This window comes from Osmerus eperlanus, chromosome 8 (genome assembly GCF_963692335.1).
Source record: "Osmerus eperlanus chromosome 8, fOsmEpe2.1, whole genome shotgun sequence".
Classification (NCBI taxonomy): Eukaryota; Metazoa; Chordata; class Actinopteri; order Osmeriformes; family Osmeridae; genus Osmerus; species Osmerus eperlanus.
Window position 1 is genome coordinate 18506181 of NC_085025.1, and position 15487 is coordinate 18521667.

At 42.2% G+C, this 15487-nt stretch overlaps 1 protein-coding gene across 1 annotated transcript in view; it reads right to left on the bottom strand.

Moving 5' to 3' along the window:
* Positions 1–237: 237 nt before the first annotated feature.
* The window catches only part of enpp1 (ectonucleotide pyrophosphatase/phosphodiesterase 1), a 49447-nt gene continuing 34197 nt past the window's right edge, over positions 238–15487 (bottom strand). The window contains exons 19-25 of the mRNA XM_062468318.1: positions 6143–6182; positions 5851–6008; positions 5280–5415; positions 4899–4973; positions 3308–3440; positions 3046–3181; positions 238–2711 (exon numbers count right to left, since the gene is read on the bottom strand). Coding sequence (XP_062324302.1) covers positions 2559–2711; positions 3046–3181; positions 3308–3440; positions 4899–4973; positions 5280–5415; positions 5851–6008; positions 6143–6182 — 831 coding nt within the window. The 3' untranslated portion in view covers positions 238–2558. The remainder of the gene's footprint in view (positions 2712–3045; positions 3182–3307; positions 3441–4898; positions 4974–5279; positions 5416–5850; positions 6009–6142; positions 6183–15487) is intronic.

Genomic DNA, 15487 nt, shown 5'->3' on the forward strand with positions numbered 1-15487 from the left:
TGTCCCGCTTTGCGCTGTATCGCACAGCATTTTCAATATGGGACGTGCGGGACAAGGGGTGAAAATGCTGTGCGACACAACGCAAAGCACGACCCTAGTGTCAAGGAATTGGAGCATGCGCGCTGTGGAGCAATTCAATTGAATTCAATCATATATTGACATATCAAGGTGAAATTGCGTATGGTACTTCAGAATTATGTCATCTTGAAGGCACAAAGGTTTGAAAAACCATCAGTCAAAATTATATTTGATTTATTAACACAAAGATATTGTGGCAATGTGGACATTTACATAAATACACTTCTTTCAGCCATTTTGTATTGCATTCCTTATTCAATTTCACCCTATAGAAAGACATGTATTCTACAAATCTGTAACAATTTCAAGTCGATTGGTACTATGGTTCATGAGGAGAAGGGTTTTGAAGGTTGTACCAAATTTGGACAGTACAGAAAAATCTATCATGGCGGACCTTATGGGTTCTTGAGGCTTTTTTGTTCCCCATGAGAAATAAGGCATGTATAACAATTTTCAGGCATTTTGGAATAATGGGGCGCTGGGGAAATCACATAGACTTTGGGCGTGGCTTATAGCGCCACCTATGGGCGTACATGGGCCATTAGCGGTCTGGGAGTAGTGAGTGACCTGTTGTATCATTGGGCCAAATTTGAAAAAATCGGGTCAAGGACTTTTTGAGCTATTGGGCCATTTAGCGGAGAAATATAATAATAAGAATACTAACAAAAACAATGGGTTCCCTCTTACCGGAGAAACCCTAAATACTAACAAAAACAATAGGGTTCCTCCTACCGGAGGAAGGATTGCTTGCTTGATATTTCAGGCATGTTGAGCAGGTCGTCACCTCATTTGCCACATGTTCAAATTCCTTGGGTCCATGCAAACTCTTGGTTCTCTGTTCTTTTTATTCACTATGACAAGCAAACTCACCCAGTCAGTCAGCTCATCAATTTTTTCAATCACATTAAGTCCTTCCATTCTGTCTAACTCCTCTTTCAGTGGCTTTTGAAGAGCCTCTTACCGGAGGATCCCTAATAATAATAAGAATACTAACAAAAACAATAGGTTTCCTCCTACCGGAGGAACCCTAATAATAATAGGAATACTAACAAAAACAATAGGTTCCCTCCTACCGGAGGAACCCGAAATAATCTTCTTTTAACCTTCGCAATGTGGGGGGTCTGAGACAGCCCAACGGTTAAAAGAAAATGCTTCACTTTGTTTTTGTATGCGGTAAAGTTGTCGCAATACAACGGTGGGTCACAATGACTGATGGGTCAGAATGACCCGAAGATAACACAAGGGTTAAGAGAGTGCTGGTAGTAGACAGTGACCAAGAAATGTATTATGATGAACTCATGAGAGAGTACAGTGACCTGTTCAAGGACCTACGATGCCTACCTGGTGAGCACACAATCAGAGTGGACAAGAAGGTGCCGCCAGTAATCAATCCATGTCAGAAAGTGCCATTTGCTCTTCAAAAGCCACTGAAAGAGGAGTTAGACAGAATGGAAGGACTTAATGTGATTGAAAAAATTTACGAGTTGACTGACTGGAGGAGTTCGCTTGTCATTGTGAATAAAAATAACAGAGAACCAAGAGTTTGCATGGACCCAAGGAATTTGAACATGTGGAAAATGAGGTGACGACCTGCTCAACATGCCTGAAATATCAAGCAAGCAATCCTGCCGAGTCGCTACTGCCGCACCCAGTGCCCGACAGGCCATACATGAAGGTGGGCGCAGATCTTTTTGTTTGTGCTGGGAAAGACTATGTTGTAGTGACTGATTACTATTCGCTGTATCCAGAGGTGTAGACTGAGCTCCACGACAGCAGAGGCTGTGATAACAGCCATGAAGGCAGTGTTTTCCAGACATGGCGTGCCAAGTGAAGTGTTTACGACCACAGTTTTCCATTTCAAGCTTTAGACGCTTTGCAGATTAATGGAATTTTGTGCACACAACATCGACTCCTCACTACCCACAGTCTAATGGGTTAGTGGAAAAATCTGTTCAGACGGTGAAGAGACTGCTGTACAAAGCTAAGGATGATGGGACAGACTTTTACCAGAGCTTGCTGGTATACCGCACAACACTACTTGACTGTGGTATGTCACCAGCGCACCTCCTCATAGGACGTAGGCTGAGATCAACCTGCCCATTCAAGAAAGTCTGCTGAAAATAGGGTTGTAAAGTCTGCTGTAAAACTGTCTCTTGATAATGATGTCTTTAGGATGAGGTTTCCCTGTTTTATGCTCTTACAGAGCAAAAGGTCATTTAGACTCCCCTTACTGCTGCCTGTATTTGTTGTCACTGCCAACTTTCGAAATCTGAGTCAAAAACATTGGCAGACATAACAAAGTATGGCAGAAACAGACATTTCCAGAATGTCTAAGGTTTCCTGAAATGCCCTGGCAATAATAAAAAAAACGTTAACAAAACTTGTGTGCTGTAGTATAAATAAAACCCTGTGGGTCTACTATGCACAAAATCATAGAATTACTTATTTTTGACGTAATAGCTTTCTTTGTGTCTCTGATCCTATACAGTTTGTAAAACAGTTTTGAATTGTAGCGTCTCGGCTACTGATATCCTGTCGTGGTAAAAGCTCAGTCCAGTCAGGAGTTCTACGTCTCGGACTCGCGCAGCATGGAACTGAGCCCAGTCTTGGACCCACTGGAAGTCTGATCCATTCTACAGGAGAAAAGACGGAAGAAGAGCAGGGTAATATAGGAGCTCATTACATTTTCTACAGTGCTGCCTTATAACTTTGGCATGCATTAAGAAGCTGTCTTTACTTATAGGCTGGTTCAAATTTGTCTACTTTATAGAAATCTAGAGAGAAGATCTTATTTGTTCCGTTAAACGAGAGATCTGTATTTGAGTCGATTTTCCACAGAGTGGACTGCAGACCCACAAAAGGATAGAGTGGGTAGCTAGGCAGCCAGACTAGGTAACCAGGTGGGAAAACAGTCAGCCAACCAGACAGACAGCCATTCAGACAGACCTGAGACGGGGGTTTACTCACAGCACAGGTCTCTGTGTGGTCGGCCCTGTGGGGGAGGAGGAAGGACCGGGCCTGAAGGGGACCCTCACAGTCCACAGGGGGGAACGATGAGTTCCCACAGCTGGTCAAGATCACAAAGTAGTGAGTGGGCATGTTCCTGTACAGGGATGGATGAGTGGGATTACTGCCAGGTAGACTGGGGTCACGGGAACATTGTACCTATTTACTGAAAAATGCTATACATGACTCATGGGATGTTATTAATCAGACGCAACACACTTACACAGAGTTTGTTGAAAAATCATCAAAGTTTCCATCATAGTCATTGTCAAAGACAGGCCCACTCATCACATTGACTCCATTCAGTTGCTGTGAGTATTTTGGCACAATGACATCATGAAAGTAGGTCCATACATCTGCAAGGATGAGATACAATTATAATAAAGTAATATTCAATAAACCAACATGAGATGGCCTGAATATCTACCCTACCACCAGAGGGCACTGTCTCTACACTGAACCACTGAAGATGAGTCAGGGCACATTAAGGATGAATCAATCCATCTTTTAGGCCACAACAATTAACACAAGTACTGACAAAAACATTTCAGTGCTTGACAAACCTTCATTATTGTCTCAACCACCAGAGGTACATGTATTCATATAGAGTATATCATTCTAACCAGTGGTAGCATTCAATGACTTAATTTCTCATCGAGCTAAATGCAAGTGAGAACTTCAGCCTTGGTTGGCTCAAACCCAAAACCACAAGTTTTTGGCTTTGTTGCACTACACTTAACAAATAAAACCATAATGTACTATTAAATTGTCAAACTGTTTAGTCTATAATGGAAATAATTATCCCTGTACACCCTCTACAGTGCTGTGGCATTCTTAACCAAGTTGAATACACTTGGTTAAACTCCTACAGGTTAAAGCCGCACCATCAAATGTTTAGCTTGTAGGTGGCGTAGCTGACTTAGGCTATGTTTGTGAAAAGTGGTTGTTGCGTGGCTGAGTTAAAGAACCCTAGTTTGAACTCTGGAGTGGACAAGTGAGGAAGTAAGTGATACTGACAAGCGACACAATGACACCTGTGACACATATAAAGTGCCTTTGTTAAACTATTAAACTGACCTTTGCTGAAGACTAACAAGGTTGAAGGAGACCATTACATTGATCACTGAGTTTCACTGTCCAACTATACTGTCTCTCTGTAGAGATCAGACTCGGCTCCAGAACAAATTAAATGGGGGGCTTTTTTTTCACAAGGGGGGCACGCATTTTTCAAAGCATGTATGAGAGTCAAAATAAGAGCAGACCTGCATATTCTGCAGGAAAGTGTAGCCATCTTGATATTTAATTTATAGCCAATTCTTATTTATACTTTAACCAAATTATTGTTTGAGGGGACACAGCATTCCACTTGGAGCCGACCCTTATGTTCCTATGTATAAAGTAACAGACATGGTCTGTCTGCCAAATCGACAGCTAGTACAGTAAAGTTTTGTCATAACGTAAAGAGCAACATTAATGTGGAGACCATCTGTAGTAACATCTAGGATGTCTGCAACCCTCCTCCCCCCGCTAGATGAAAACGGTCTGTTCTGGGAATCAAGTTAGGTTGGAGTGTGCTGTACTGTGCAGTTTGTAAAAAAGTACGACTCATTAGACAAAACCATATTTAAGACTAAACATCTGTGTAGGAACAGCCTGTACAGAAGGCATGGCATGAAATCATGTCTGGTCCATGACCTAAATGGGTTAGGGTTAGCCCCAAATCTACAAACTCTAATAAATATCTTATCCACTACATTTAAGCGATCTAGCTTTGCTGCTGGCACATATTGTACATTGTTCACAACACAACTTACTTTGGAAAGCAGGGAACATAGGTGCCATGTTGCTGGTGATGAGGGAATCTGCTTCTGAACCATTACTGCTCAGATCTGCGGATTGAAACCAAGGAGTAAAGATGGATGCTGCGACATCATTCACAACTAATAAAGATTATTTTAAGTTGTCAAAATTATTTTATGTGTTTAGTTTGAAATAATGAATACTCCTGGAAAGGAAAGAACACATCAAGTATATATACAGTCTCAGGTCATAACCATTCAGTGTAGAAGATGAAGCTGGGGTGATTCACCATTGGGACATCTGTGTGTGTGTAGGTGTTTTCATGTGGTTTTAGCTCATCGTTCTAATTTCAGCCTGACGGGTGGTGGGGGGAGGAAGGCCTCCAACACACTCACTGGGAGGGTGGAGCAGGCCGAAGGACAGGTCTGGGTCATCGCTGTAGCGCGTGCACGTCTGACTCGCTGTCGCTGGGACACGTACGTCGGCACGCACGCACGCCAGCCGCTCTGGGCTCAGAGCCTGGACATGGTCCTGACAGACAGAGAGAAGTACTGTGAGACTGACAGGGCCAGAAAGAAAGAGAGCCTGGGTCATCACAGCAGGTTCTGTTGACTCTGTACTCTACTTCCGTAACCCTAAGGTCAAATTTTTTCTAATCACATTTGAAATGTAAAAAGCTGTGAGAGATATAAAAAAAAAGGACATGCAAGTACAACACAATGACACTGACAAAAAAACATTCCAAAATATATTATTTACATTCACCTCATAATGAGTGCGACAAGAGCAGTGAAAGCCAGCACGAGCAAGGAAGGGTCCAGAGAACACCAACCATCCCTTTCACATAATGAACACTCTCTTTGATGTCTCAACCAAGCCCTAACCACGGCAGAAACACAGGCGACTAGTCTTAAGTTGAACAAGCCTATATTTAAACATGAAAGGTTCCCCGTACACAGGACCCACCAGTGGCTGAATGGTATATGCCACCCAGAGGGGCATGCGAAGGTCTTTGCTGTAGCTATTGATGTAGTCAGTCTGGTGCAGGAGACAGTAGTCTGCGTTCTCCATGAGAACTCTGGGGGTTCCGTATGGGAGGTGATACCGAAGCTCCGCTGTGGAACCTGGGGAAGGACAGGAGATGTTTCCAGAAAGACATGAGGAAGACATACACATATTAAGGCGATAAACGTACTATACAATGAGATCCATGGCATCGATTCAAGATAAACACCACATCAACATACTCTATACTCACTAGCATTAGCTTTGAGGAGCTGCTTGTTCAGAGTCTTCTCCTGAAACAAATAATTTTGATAGGTTGTCATGAAATTGGTGTGCTTTGCTGTATTGTCAATGGAAAACTTGCCATATACCAATGTACACTGTGTAAAATAAGGCTGTCCAATCCTGTTCCTGGAGATCTCCTGTCCTGTAAAGTGATTTTCACTCTAATCCCATTTGTGACACACTCTGGTGAAAAGGGGCTGTTGTCATTTCTCAGTTTTTACGGATTGTGAAAGTGCAGATTGTAAGCTTTCAAATTATGTGTCATACATTGAAATCTGTAAATAGTTAAAAAATACTGTTACATTTGCCTGAAAATGCCTAAACAGCATACCCAAAGTAAATTGAAAGCTGTTATTGAACCATTTAGAGTACATGCATGTAAATGGTCTCTTTTGAAAAGTGACACTCAGAAGTTATTTCCCCTGTTGTCAGGACCCCTGTAAGTCCTACTGATGTTGAGTAATATAAGCTTGAACACAAGGAAACTGAAAGTTTCTATCTCCGCCTAGATTTTGTTTTGAAAACAGAGGCCTGAAGAGGCCTAGAGATGGTAGGTAATAGCTGGAAGACAGAATTGGACCACAGCTTGAAGCCTTACCCAATTCAAGTCAAAAGTCAAACATAATACCACAATATATTCATATTTGACACATGTTTTTATAAGAGTACATCAAAGCATGCTTTTTGGCCTTTTTATAAGAGTACATCAAAGGGCCTTTTGGAGACTCCAAAACGACCCTTTGTAACCAAGGTCAAATACATAGGATAAAAATGAATTATTTTTTATAATTGTTATCTCTAATGAAAGGTGGTACTTAGAACTATCATATATAATAGCTAAATCCCCCATTAGTATTGCTGAAACACAAAAACTGAAGCATGAACACATTGGAGTGCTTTATCTGATTCCCAAGAAATGCACAAGAAACACAGCTTGTGTATATCTATATTACGCCCGGGACTTTTATTTTGAAGGCTCCACAGATACCTAGCATGTTGGGTATTAGCATTTTCAGCATCTCATTAGCTGCAAGGCTAACAAGCTCATTTCAAAAAGCCAGTCAAAGCCAGTTTGAGAAATGTGTTTAGAACGAGTGTGTGTGTGTGTGTGTGGGGGGGTGGGGGGGGGGGGCACAGACCTAGTTGGCTGTAAGTAAGTAAGTAAGACTTTATTTATATAGCACATTTCATACAAGAATTGTAGCTCAAGGTGCTTTACATAAAATCAATAAAAACAATAATACAAGTGATAAACAATTCAAACAAAAATAAAAATCCCAATAAGATCTCTGTTCAAGAGAGAAAACAACTTTAAAAAGTAGGAAAACCCTTTTGAGATCAAATTACTTAAATGCTTCGGTAAAAAGGTAGGTTTTAAGCTGTCTTTTAAAAATGTCTAGAGTGTTTGCTTCCCTAATATTTATGGGTAATTTGTTCCATAGTTTTGGGGCGTAATTGACAAAGGCCGAATCACCAATCTTCTTATGACTGCTTCTGGTGACCTCTAATAGGCCTGCATTTGATGATCGCAGTGTTCTAGCTGGTGTGTAGTTTATAAAGGAGTTAGCAATGTAGCTAGGTCCTTGTCCGTGTAGAGCTTTGTATGTGAGGAAAAGGACCTTAAAGTCAATTCTGAAGGTAACAGGGAGCCAGTGTAAAGTAGCTAGGACAGGACTAATGTGTTCTCTCCTTTTAGTTTTGGTTAATAATCTAGCTGCAGAATTTTGAATGAGCTGTAGTCTTTCAGTGGTTTTCTTGGGAAGACCAGTGAAAAGTGCGTTACAGTTGTCCAGCCGGCTGGATATAAAAGCATGAATTAACTTCTCTGCATCATTTTGGTTTATGAATCGTCGTACCTTTGCTATATTCCTCAGGTGAAAGAAAGCTGTTTTGGTCACTTTATTAATGTTAGAGTTGAAAAACTTGTCACCTCTGGTTTAAGACAGGGGGTTAAGCCTCCAAGATTCTTAATAAGCATCTCTCTTTTGGATTTGGGGCCACATAGTAGGACTTCGGTTTTGTCTTCATTTAATTTAAGAAAGTTATCATTCATCCATTTGTTTATTGCCAACAGGCAGTTGGTAATGGAATTGATGGCCGTTGCATCGTTGGGTTCAGTGGATATATATAGTTGTGTGTCATCCGCATAGCTATGGAAATCTATGTTATGTTCTCTGATTATGTCGCAGAGTGGTAACATAAAGAGAAAAAAGTAATGGACCTAAGCAGCTTCCTTGAGCAACCCCGTAGCAGTTCTCATGTTTCTTGGACATATGGTCACCTAAACTAACATAAAACTTCCTTCCTGTGATATATGATTTCAGCCAGTTCAATACACTATCCGTGAACCCAATAAGCTTTTCCAGTCTATTGATTAGGATGTCGTGATCAATTGTATCAAATGCTGCACTGAGATCTAACAGGATAAGGATAGAGACTTTATTTGCATCAGAGTTTAGTCTGAGGTCGCTAATTATTTTGGTGAGAGCAGTTTCAGTAATGTGATATTTCCTGAAACCTGACTGCGAGACTTCCAGGATGTTATTTTCTTCAAGAAAAGAATTTAATTGGACTAAAACTATCTTTTCCAGTACTTTACTAATAAATGGAAGGTTTGATATTGGTCTGTAATTTGCAAGTAGACTGTTATCCAATTTGGGTTTCTTTAATAGGGGCTTTACAACAGCTGTTTTGAAGGCATCTGGGAAGACGCCAGTTCAAAGGGATGTGTTTATAATCTCTAGCACCGGACCTGAGACACTATCAAACACTCGCTTAAAGAATGTTGTGGGTATAGGATCAATATCTGAGGTTGTGGAGTTAGATTCGCTGGCAATTTTGGAAAGTTCACTAAGTGTGATACAGGTAAATGTGCTCATGGTTATGTTGCAGAATCTACTGATGTCAGTTTCGACCCCACTATTAATAATACTCGCTCTGATCAAAGTTATTTTGTTCTTGAAGAACAAAGCAAGCTCTTCACATTTAACTGCTGAGGATGGAGGTGGGGCAGGGACAGTGTTTAGCAGCTGGTCAATGGTGGAGAAAAGAACTCTGGAATTTCTGGCATTTTCTGTAATAATGTTGGAGAAATATTCTCTCCTTGCTAGACGGATGGTTTTGTTATAGGTGGTTAGTGTATCTTTGTAGATATTGTAGTGGATAGTGATCTTTGTTTTCCTCCATTTTCTCTCTGCTGCACGGCATTTTCTTTTTGTTTCACTAACATTTTTATTTCTCAGCCATGGGGAGGTTCTGCTTGTGCACTTCTTTTTGGTTTTCAGTGGTGCAACAGAGTCTAACACAGATAATAGTGCATCATTGAGGTTCTCTACCATTTCATTCAGAGAGCAATCATGGTTAGTCGGCTCATATAGAGCAAATTGTTCAGAAAATGTCATCATAGCTGTATCGTCTAAATATCTTCTATGGACTAAGAATTCTTTTTTGGTTTTGTTAGGATAATTTCCACATTAAAAAGTATATAATGATGGTCTGAGAGGGGTAGATCAGTTATTGAAATATTATTGATATTTAGTCCAGTTGTTATCACTAGATCTAGTGTGTTTCCGTGCCAGTGTGTTGGGTCTGTTATGTGTTGAGTTAGATTGAAACTGTCAAGGAGATTTAAGAGCTCAATAGTTCTTGGGTCTGCTTTTTTATTTACTTGGATATTTAAGTCTCTGTTTAAAACTACTTTGTCATATCTAGTGACACATAGTGATAATAGTTCAGAGAATTCTTGTATGAATATTGGCGAGTGCTTGGGTGGCCGATATATAATAACAAAAAGTATTGATTCGGTTTTGAGCTCTATAGCAAGATATTCATATGATGTGAATTCACCTAGCTCAGTGATTTTGAACAACAGTTTAGAGGAGAAAATAGCTGCGACTCCTCCACCTTTTTTTGATGTCCTTGAAACTTGGTGAAAGCTGTAATCAGGCGGACACGCTTCTATCAAAGTTGCTGTTGCCGTGTCATTGTTTAGCCAGGTTTCTGTTAGACAGATGCAGTCTAAGTTGTTTTCTTTGACCAGATCATTAACTAGAAATGTTTTGTTATTTAGTGATCTAACATTTAGAAGGGCCAGTTTCATCTGTGGGGTATTAACAGATAAAACAGGGGTAGATAAATCTGTTGGAAGAATATGGATAGTTCTGTGACTTCTAACACTAGTTTCAGGTTTGTAACCATGCATTTTACCATGCCATTTTCTGTTTGTGATGATGACCGGTATGTCCAATGAAATAGCATGGTGGCTGTCCTAGCGTAGCTTTTCTTTGGGAAAGTCTCTGTCACTGAGCTGTTCCATCACAAGGGCTGTAGAGGGCTGTCATCCGGGCATGGATGGCAAATATTTACTCTCCGATTGTAAATATTTGAATCACAGCTCTTTGTATGAGCGATAGTGCGTGAGAGAGTACGGAAATTGAAATGGCGAAGGAAGAATGAAGCAACAACTTTGTGGCTATGTTTGGATATAAAGTTGGATATAATGTTGAACTACTCGACTTGTTAGATAGTTTGGACCTTTGGGAATGTAACCAGTCAATTTTTGTTCGGATTCTTTGCATACCAGGGGCCTGTACTACGAATCAAGATCAACATGCTCTGGATTACTTTCAGTTACCCGGCTACACAAAGCCTAACAATCGCAATCACGATAAGCGGTATCACGACGGTGGTTATCAACTCTCTAACTCAACCCAGATCTTTCCAATCTAGAGACGTGCGCGTTCACATAAAGGGGCGGTGTTTGCACCGTATGTCCAATCGCAAACATGGACAAAACAAGGGCGTGTAAGAGGACATAGGCCTGCTACGCCCTCTACGGGGGGTGAGGAGGAGTACAGGCGTCGCCAGAGTGACCAGGTGGGGCAAATCATGCTAACGACTGTGTTTGTACCCTGAAGGTGCTGGCTGAGGCTACAAGAGGGGGGAAGAAGGACGGAGTAGGGGGGATGTCTCTCCAAAGTTATGATGTGTTGAAGGAAGGACGCACATAAAATACAGCATTTTCTTTATTTCGAGCCTCGTCTCTGGTTGTTTCTTTCTTATTACACTGTCACAGTGGAGCTGTATAACATATATGAATAATACAAACGCTCACATTGGTAGAGAATGCGGGCAGGTTGACTAAATTCCACAGATAAGGACGAAGAACGGCCGACCAACATGGACGAGGCAATCCTGAACCAGCTGGCAGCGTGCGCCGTCAAACAGACGCTGTTATTGGCGGCAATCCAACAGGATATGGAGAAAGAAAAGCCAGAACCGCGGAGGAACCCCCCCAAGCATAAACAACCTCATCCCCAGACTGTCCAGGGAGGATGACATCAAAGCGTACCTCATAGCGTTCGAGAGGACCGCTAGAAGGGAGGGCTGGCCAGGCGACGAATGGGTAGGGCTGATCACGCCTTTACTAACGGGACCAGCGCAGGCAGCCTATTATGACTTAAGTGAGGACGCCGATGTTCACTATCACCGCCTGAAAACTGAGATTTTAGCCCGGTATAACCTAACACCCCGGGCACGGGCACAAAGGTTCCACGCGTGGACCTATACAGAGGGTGAGTCTCCGCGAGGGCAACTCTACCAGTTGACACAGCTGGTTAAAGGCTGGTTGGGGCTGGCCCAATCAGTAGCCGCAGCGTTAGAGACGATTGCAATCGACAAATGTTTGAGGGAGCTACCAACGAGTTTGCTCAGAACGGTGAGTCAGAGCGACCCACAGTCCATGGACGCCCTTGTAAAGGTTATTGACTCATGTGGTGCCACCGAAGCTCTGGTGAAGGCAGGGAGGCGAGAGAGGCCAGCGACAGGACCACCAGTCAGAAGAGACAAACAAGAAGGAAGGCTTACAGCAGAAAGAGAGAGAACAGGAACTGCACCTACCCCATGGCCCTTACAGTGTTTTCGGTGTCAGGCATTTGGACATATGCCTCGGAACTGCCCTATGATAGATGAGCCGATGCCAACAGAGGCCCGCATGCCGAGTCCCCCTCCCCCAAAGGCCAGAACCCCGCAGGTTCAAGGGACATGCTGGCATACAGAATTGGCACCAGCCCAGAAAACACCGGTGAAGATTGGGGGAATGGAAACATACGCGTTCTTGGATTCAGGCAGAATGGTTTCCCTTATCCAAAAGACTATGACTCACGACAGGCAGCGGTAGAGGGGGAGGTGGCTGTCTCATGTATACATGGGGACACTCAAGTCTACCCAAGAGGTAAAGTAAGAATGATCACCCCTGTGGGACGAATCACTATGCATATGGGGTTCTCCACAAAATTAACGGTACCTGTATTACTGGGACGGTATTGTCCCATCTTTGACAAGCTGTGGGCGAACGCAGAGAAACACAAGAAGGAGAATAAGAAAAAACGAAGCAACCGGTTGCACACGGGTCTGGCCCATAGCCCTACGAATCAACACAAACCAAGGGAAAAGAGAAAGAAACAAACAGGACGCTGTGAGGGTTTCTTAGGTGAAAAAGAGGAAGAGGAAACTGCCCGAAACCACCCGGTACGTTCTTATTTTGGACGGTACGTTTATTTTCTGGGGGAAAATCGAGACATAATTTTAGAAAATTCCATGGATTTTTTTCGGAAGGGAAGATAAATTTGAACTCTTTGATGTGAAAACGTTAGCTACCTTAGCTAGCTAGCTACTGGCAAGTAGCTTACATTAGCTAACAACGTTAGCTACCAACTGAAGGTTGTCAGTGCAAGCTAGTAAATGTTAGCCAGAGCCTCATTATGGCTCTGATGTTAGCTCTAGCTACTGTACACTCACATAACGGTTCCAATTCAGCACACTAGCATGACAGTCACAACCTATAGACAACGAGCCTCTCATCGTCAAATAAGAGGTGCTGCGAGATGATGTCATTAGAAATATCACAGTATATCACAATATCACAATATGCACGGCAGTCGTGTCTACTATAAGTTTGTTGAGGTATACCAGTAGTCCTTTAAGTAAGGCCTTTACTGCTCTAATGTATTCCACAGGTCTCACTCAGGTGGTTTCCAAACCTACCCATCTTCACTCGCATACATTAGATTTAGTTCTCACGCGGGGAATCAAGATTAGTGACGTCATTGTCCACCCCCACAATCCTATATTATCAGACCATTGTCTGGTCACCTTCAAAATGGACCTCTGCCAGAGCCTTGGAGGCACTAAGAATATTTCTACTAGCCGCTGCATAACCCCAAACACAGCTCTGGAACTGGCTAATATTCTACCCGCTGCACTAGAAGTCCTTGACGTCCCAAATAAATCATTAAATACTAAAACGAGGGATCTGAATTTGGTTCTTCAGCTATCCCTAGACTCTGTTGCCCCTCTCAAACCAAGGAAAAGAAAGGACAAGAAACTGGCTCCATGGTATTCAGAGGAAACCCGCACTCTCAAGAGGTTCACTAGAAAACTAGAACATAAGTGGCGTACCACTAAATTGGAGGTTTTCCGCCTGGCCTGGAAGGACAGCCTAATGGAGTACAAGCAAGTCCTCATTAGGTCCAGATCATATTATTTCTCTAGGTTGATTAGTAAGAACAAACACAACACTAAGTTCCTATTTGACACTGTTGCAAATCTCACTAAGAAAAGTACACTCTGTGTTAGTTCAGATTTCTCTCCCAATGATTTCTTAGATTTCTTTGACCAAAAAATGTATGCAATAAGGGACAAACTACAGACTAGTCCTGGAGTAGTGGCCATCAACACTGAACTTTCCCCTATACCAAGCATGCTGCATGTTGAGGCTCTCACTCACTTTAACCCTATTTCTATGGAAGCGTTCATCGAGCTGATAGACTCCTCGAAACCCACTAGCTGCCTTCTCGATCCTCTCCCTGCCAAACTCTGTAGGGAACTTCTCCCTATTATTGGACCACCCATGCTTAGTATTATTAATGAATCTATTGTAATTGGCCAAGTCCCCAACGATTTCAAACAAGCTATTATTAAGCCCCTTCTTAAAAAACCAAACCTGGATCCAGGTTGTCTTAGCAACTACAGGCCAATTTCAAATTTGCCATTTATCTCCAAAATTTTAGAGAAGGCTGTGGCACAACAGCTCACTGAGCACCTCTCCTCAAATCAGCTTTATGAACCTCTCCAGTCTGGATTTCGTCTCCACCACAGCACTGAAACTGCATTAGTCAAGGTAGTCAATGATCTACTGTTAGCCTCTGACGCGGGTTCTTTCTCTGTCCTGGTTCTTCTAGACCTAAGTGCAGCTTTTGACACGGTGGATCATGAGATTCTCTTGGAACGTATGGAGAACTATGTTGGGATTTCTGGTACATCACTTCAGTGGTTTAGATCGTATCTATCCGATAGATCACAATATGTCCACTATGATGGCTGCTCATCCAGGAGCTCCACTGTAAAATACGGAGTACCACAGGGTTCAGTTCTAGGCCCTCTGTTATTTTCTCTCTATATGCTGCCTTTAGGAAACCTAATTAGAAGCTCTGGGGTAAATTTTCACTGTTATGCAGATGATACTCAGCTATATATGTCTATAAAGTCTGGAGAATTTCCACATGCTATGGAAAAATGTGTTTCTAGGTTGAGAGCTTGGATGACTGCAAATTTCCTACTTCTAAATTCGGATAAAACCGAGGTTCAAATTTTCGGTCCTAAAAAATATAGAAATAATTTTTCCAATCTGACCTTAGACCTAGACGGCGTCAAAGTCTCTCAAAGCCAGCTAGTAAAAAATTTAGGAGTCACAATGGACCCAGACCTTTCGTTTGAGTACCATATTAAGCAAATTACTAGAACTGCATTTTTCCATCTACGTAATATTGCCAAAATGCGAAAATTTCTCTCAAAGGATGATGCTGAAAAACTAATACATGCATTTGTTACGTCCCGATTGGACTATTGCAATGTGTTGTTCTCTGGCCTCCCAATTACCCACCTAAAAAATGTACAGCGGGTGCAAAATGCTGCTGCTAGACTATTGACCAGAACAAGAAAGTTTGATCACATAACATCTACTCTTGTCTCTCTACACTGGCTCCCTATCCAAGCCAGAGCTGACTTCAAAGTTCTACTACTAACCTACAAATCTCTGCATGGATTGGCACCACTGTACCTCTCCGGTCTCCTTGCACCCTATTGCCCCGCAAGGACACTTAGATCTCAAGATGCCGGCTATCTGGTGGTTCCCAAAATTAAGAAAAAAACAGCTGGAGGTAGGGCGTTCTCATATAGAGCGCCTCTTCTCTGGAATAAACTACCCGTCTCAATTAGGGAGTCTGATACTGTTTCGACGTTTGAAATTAGGTTA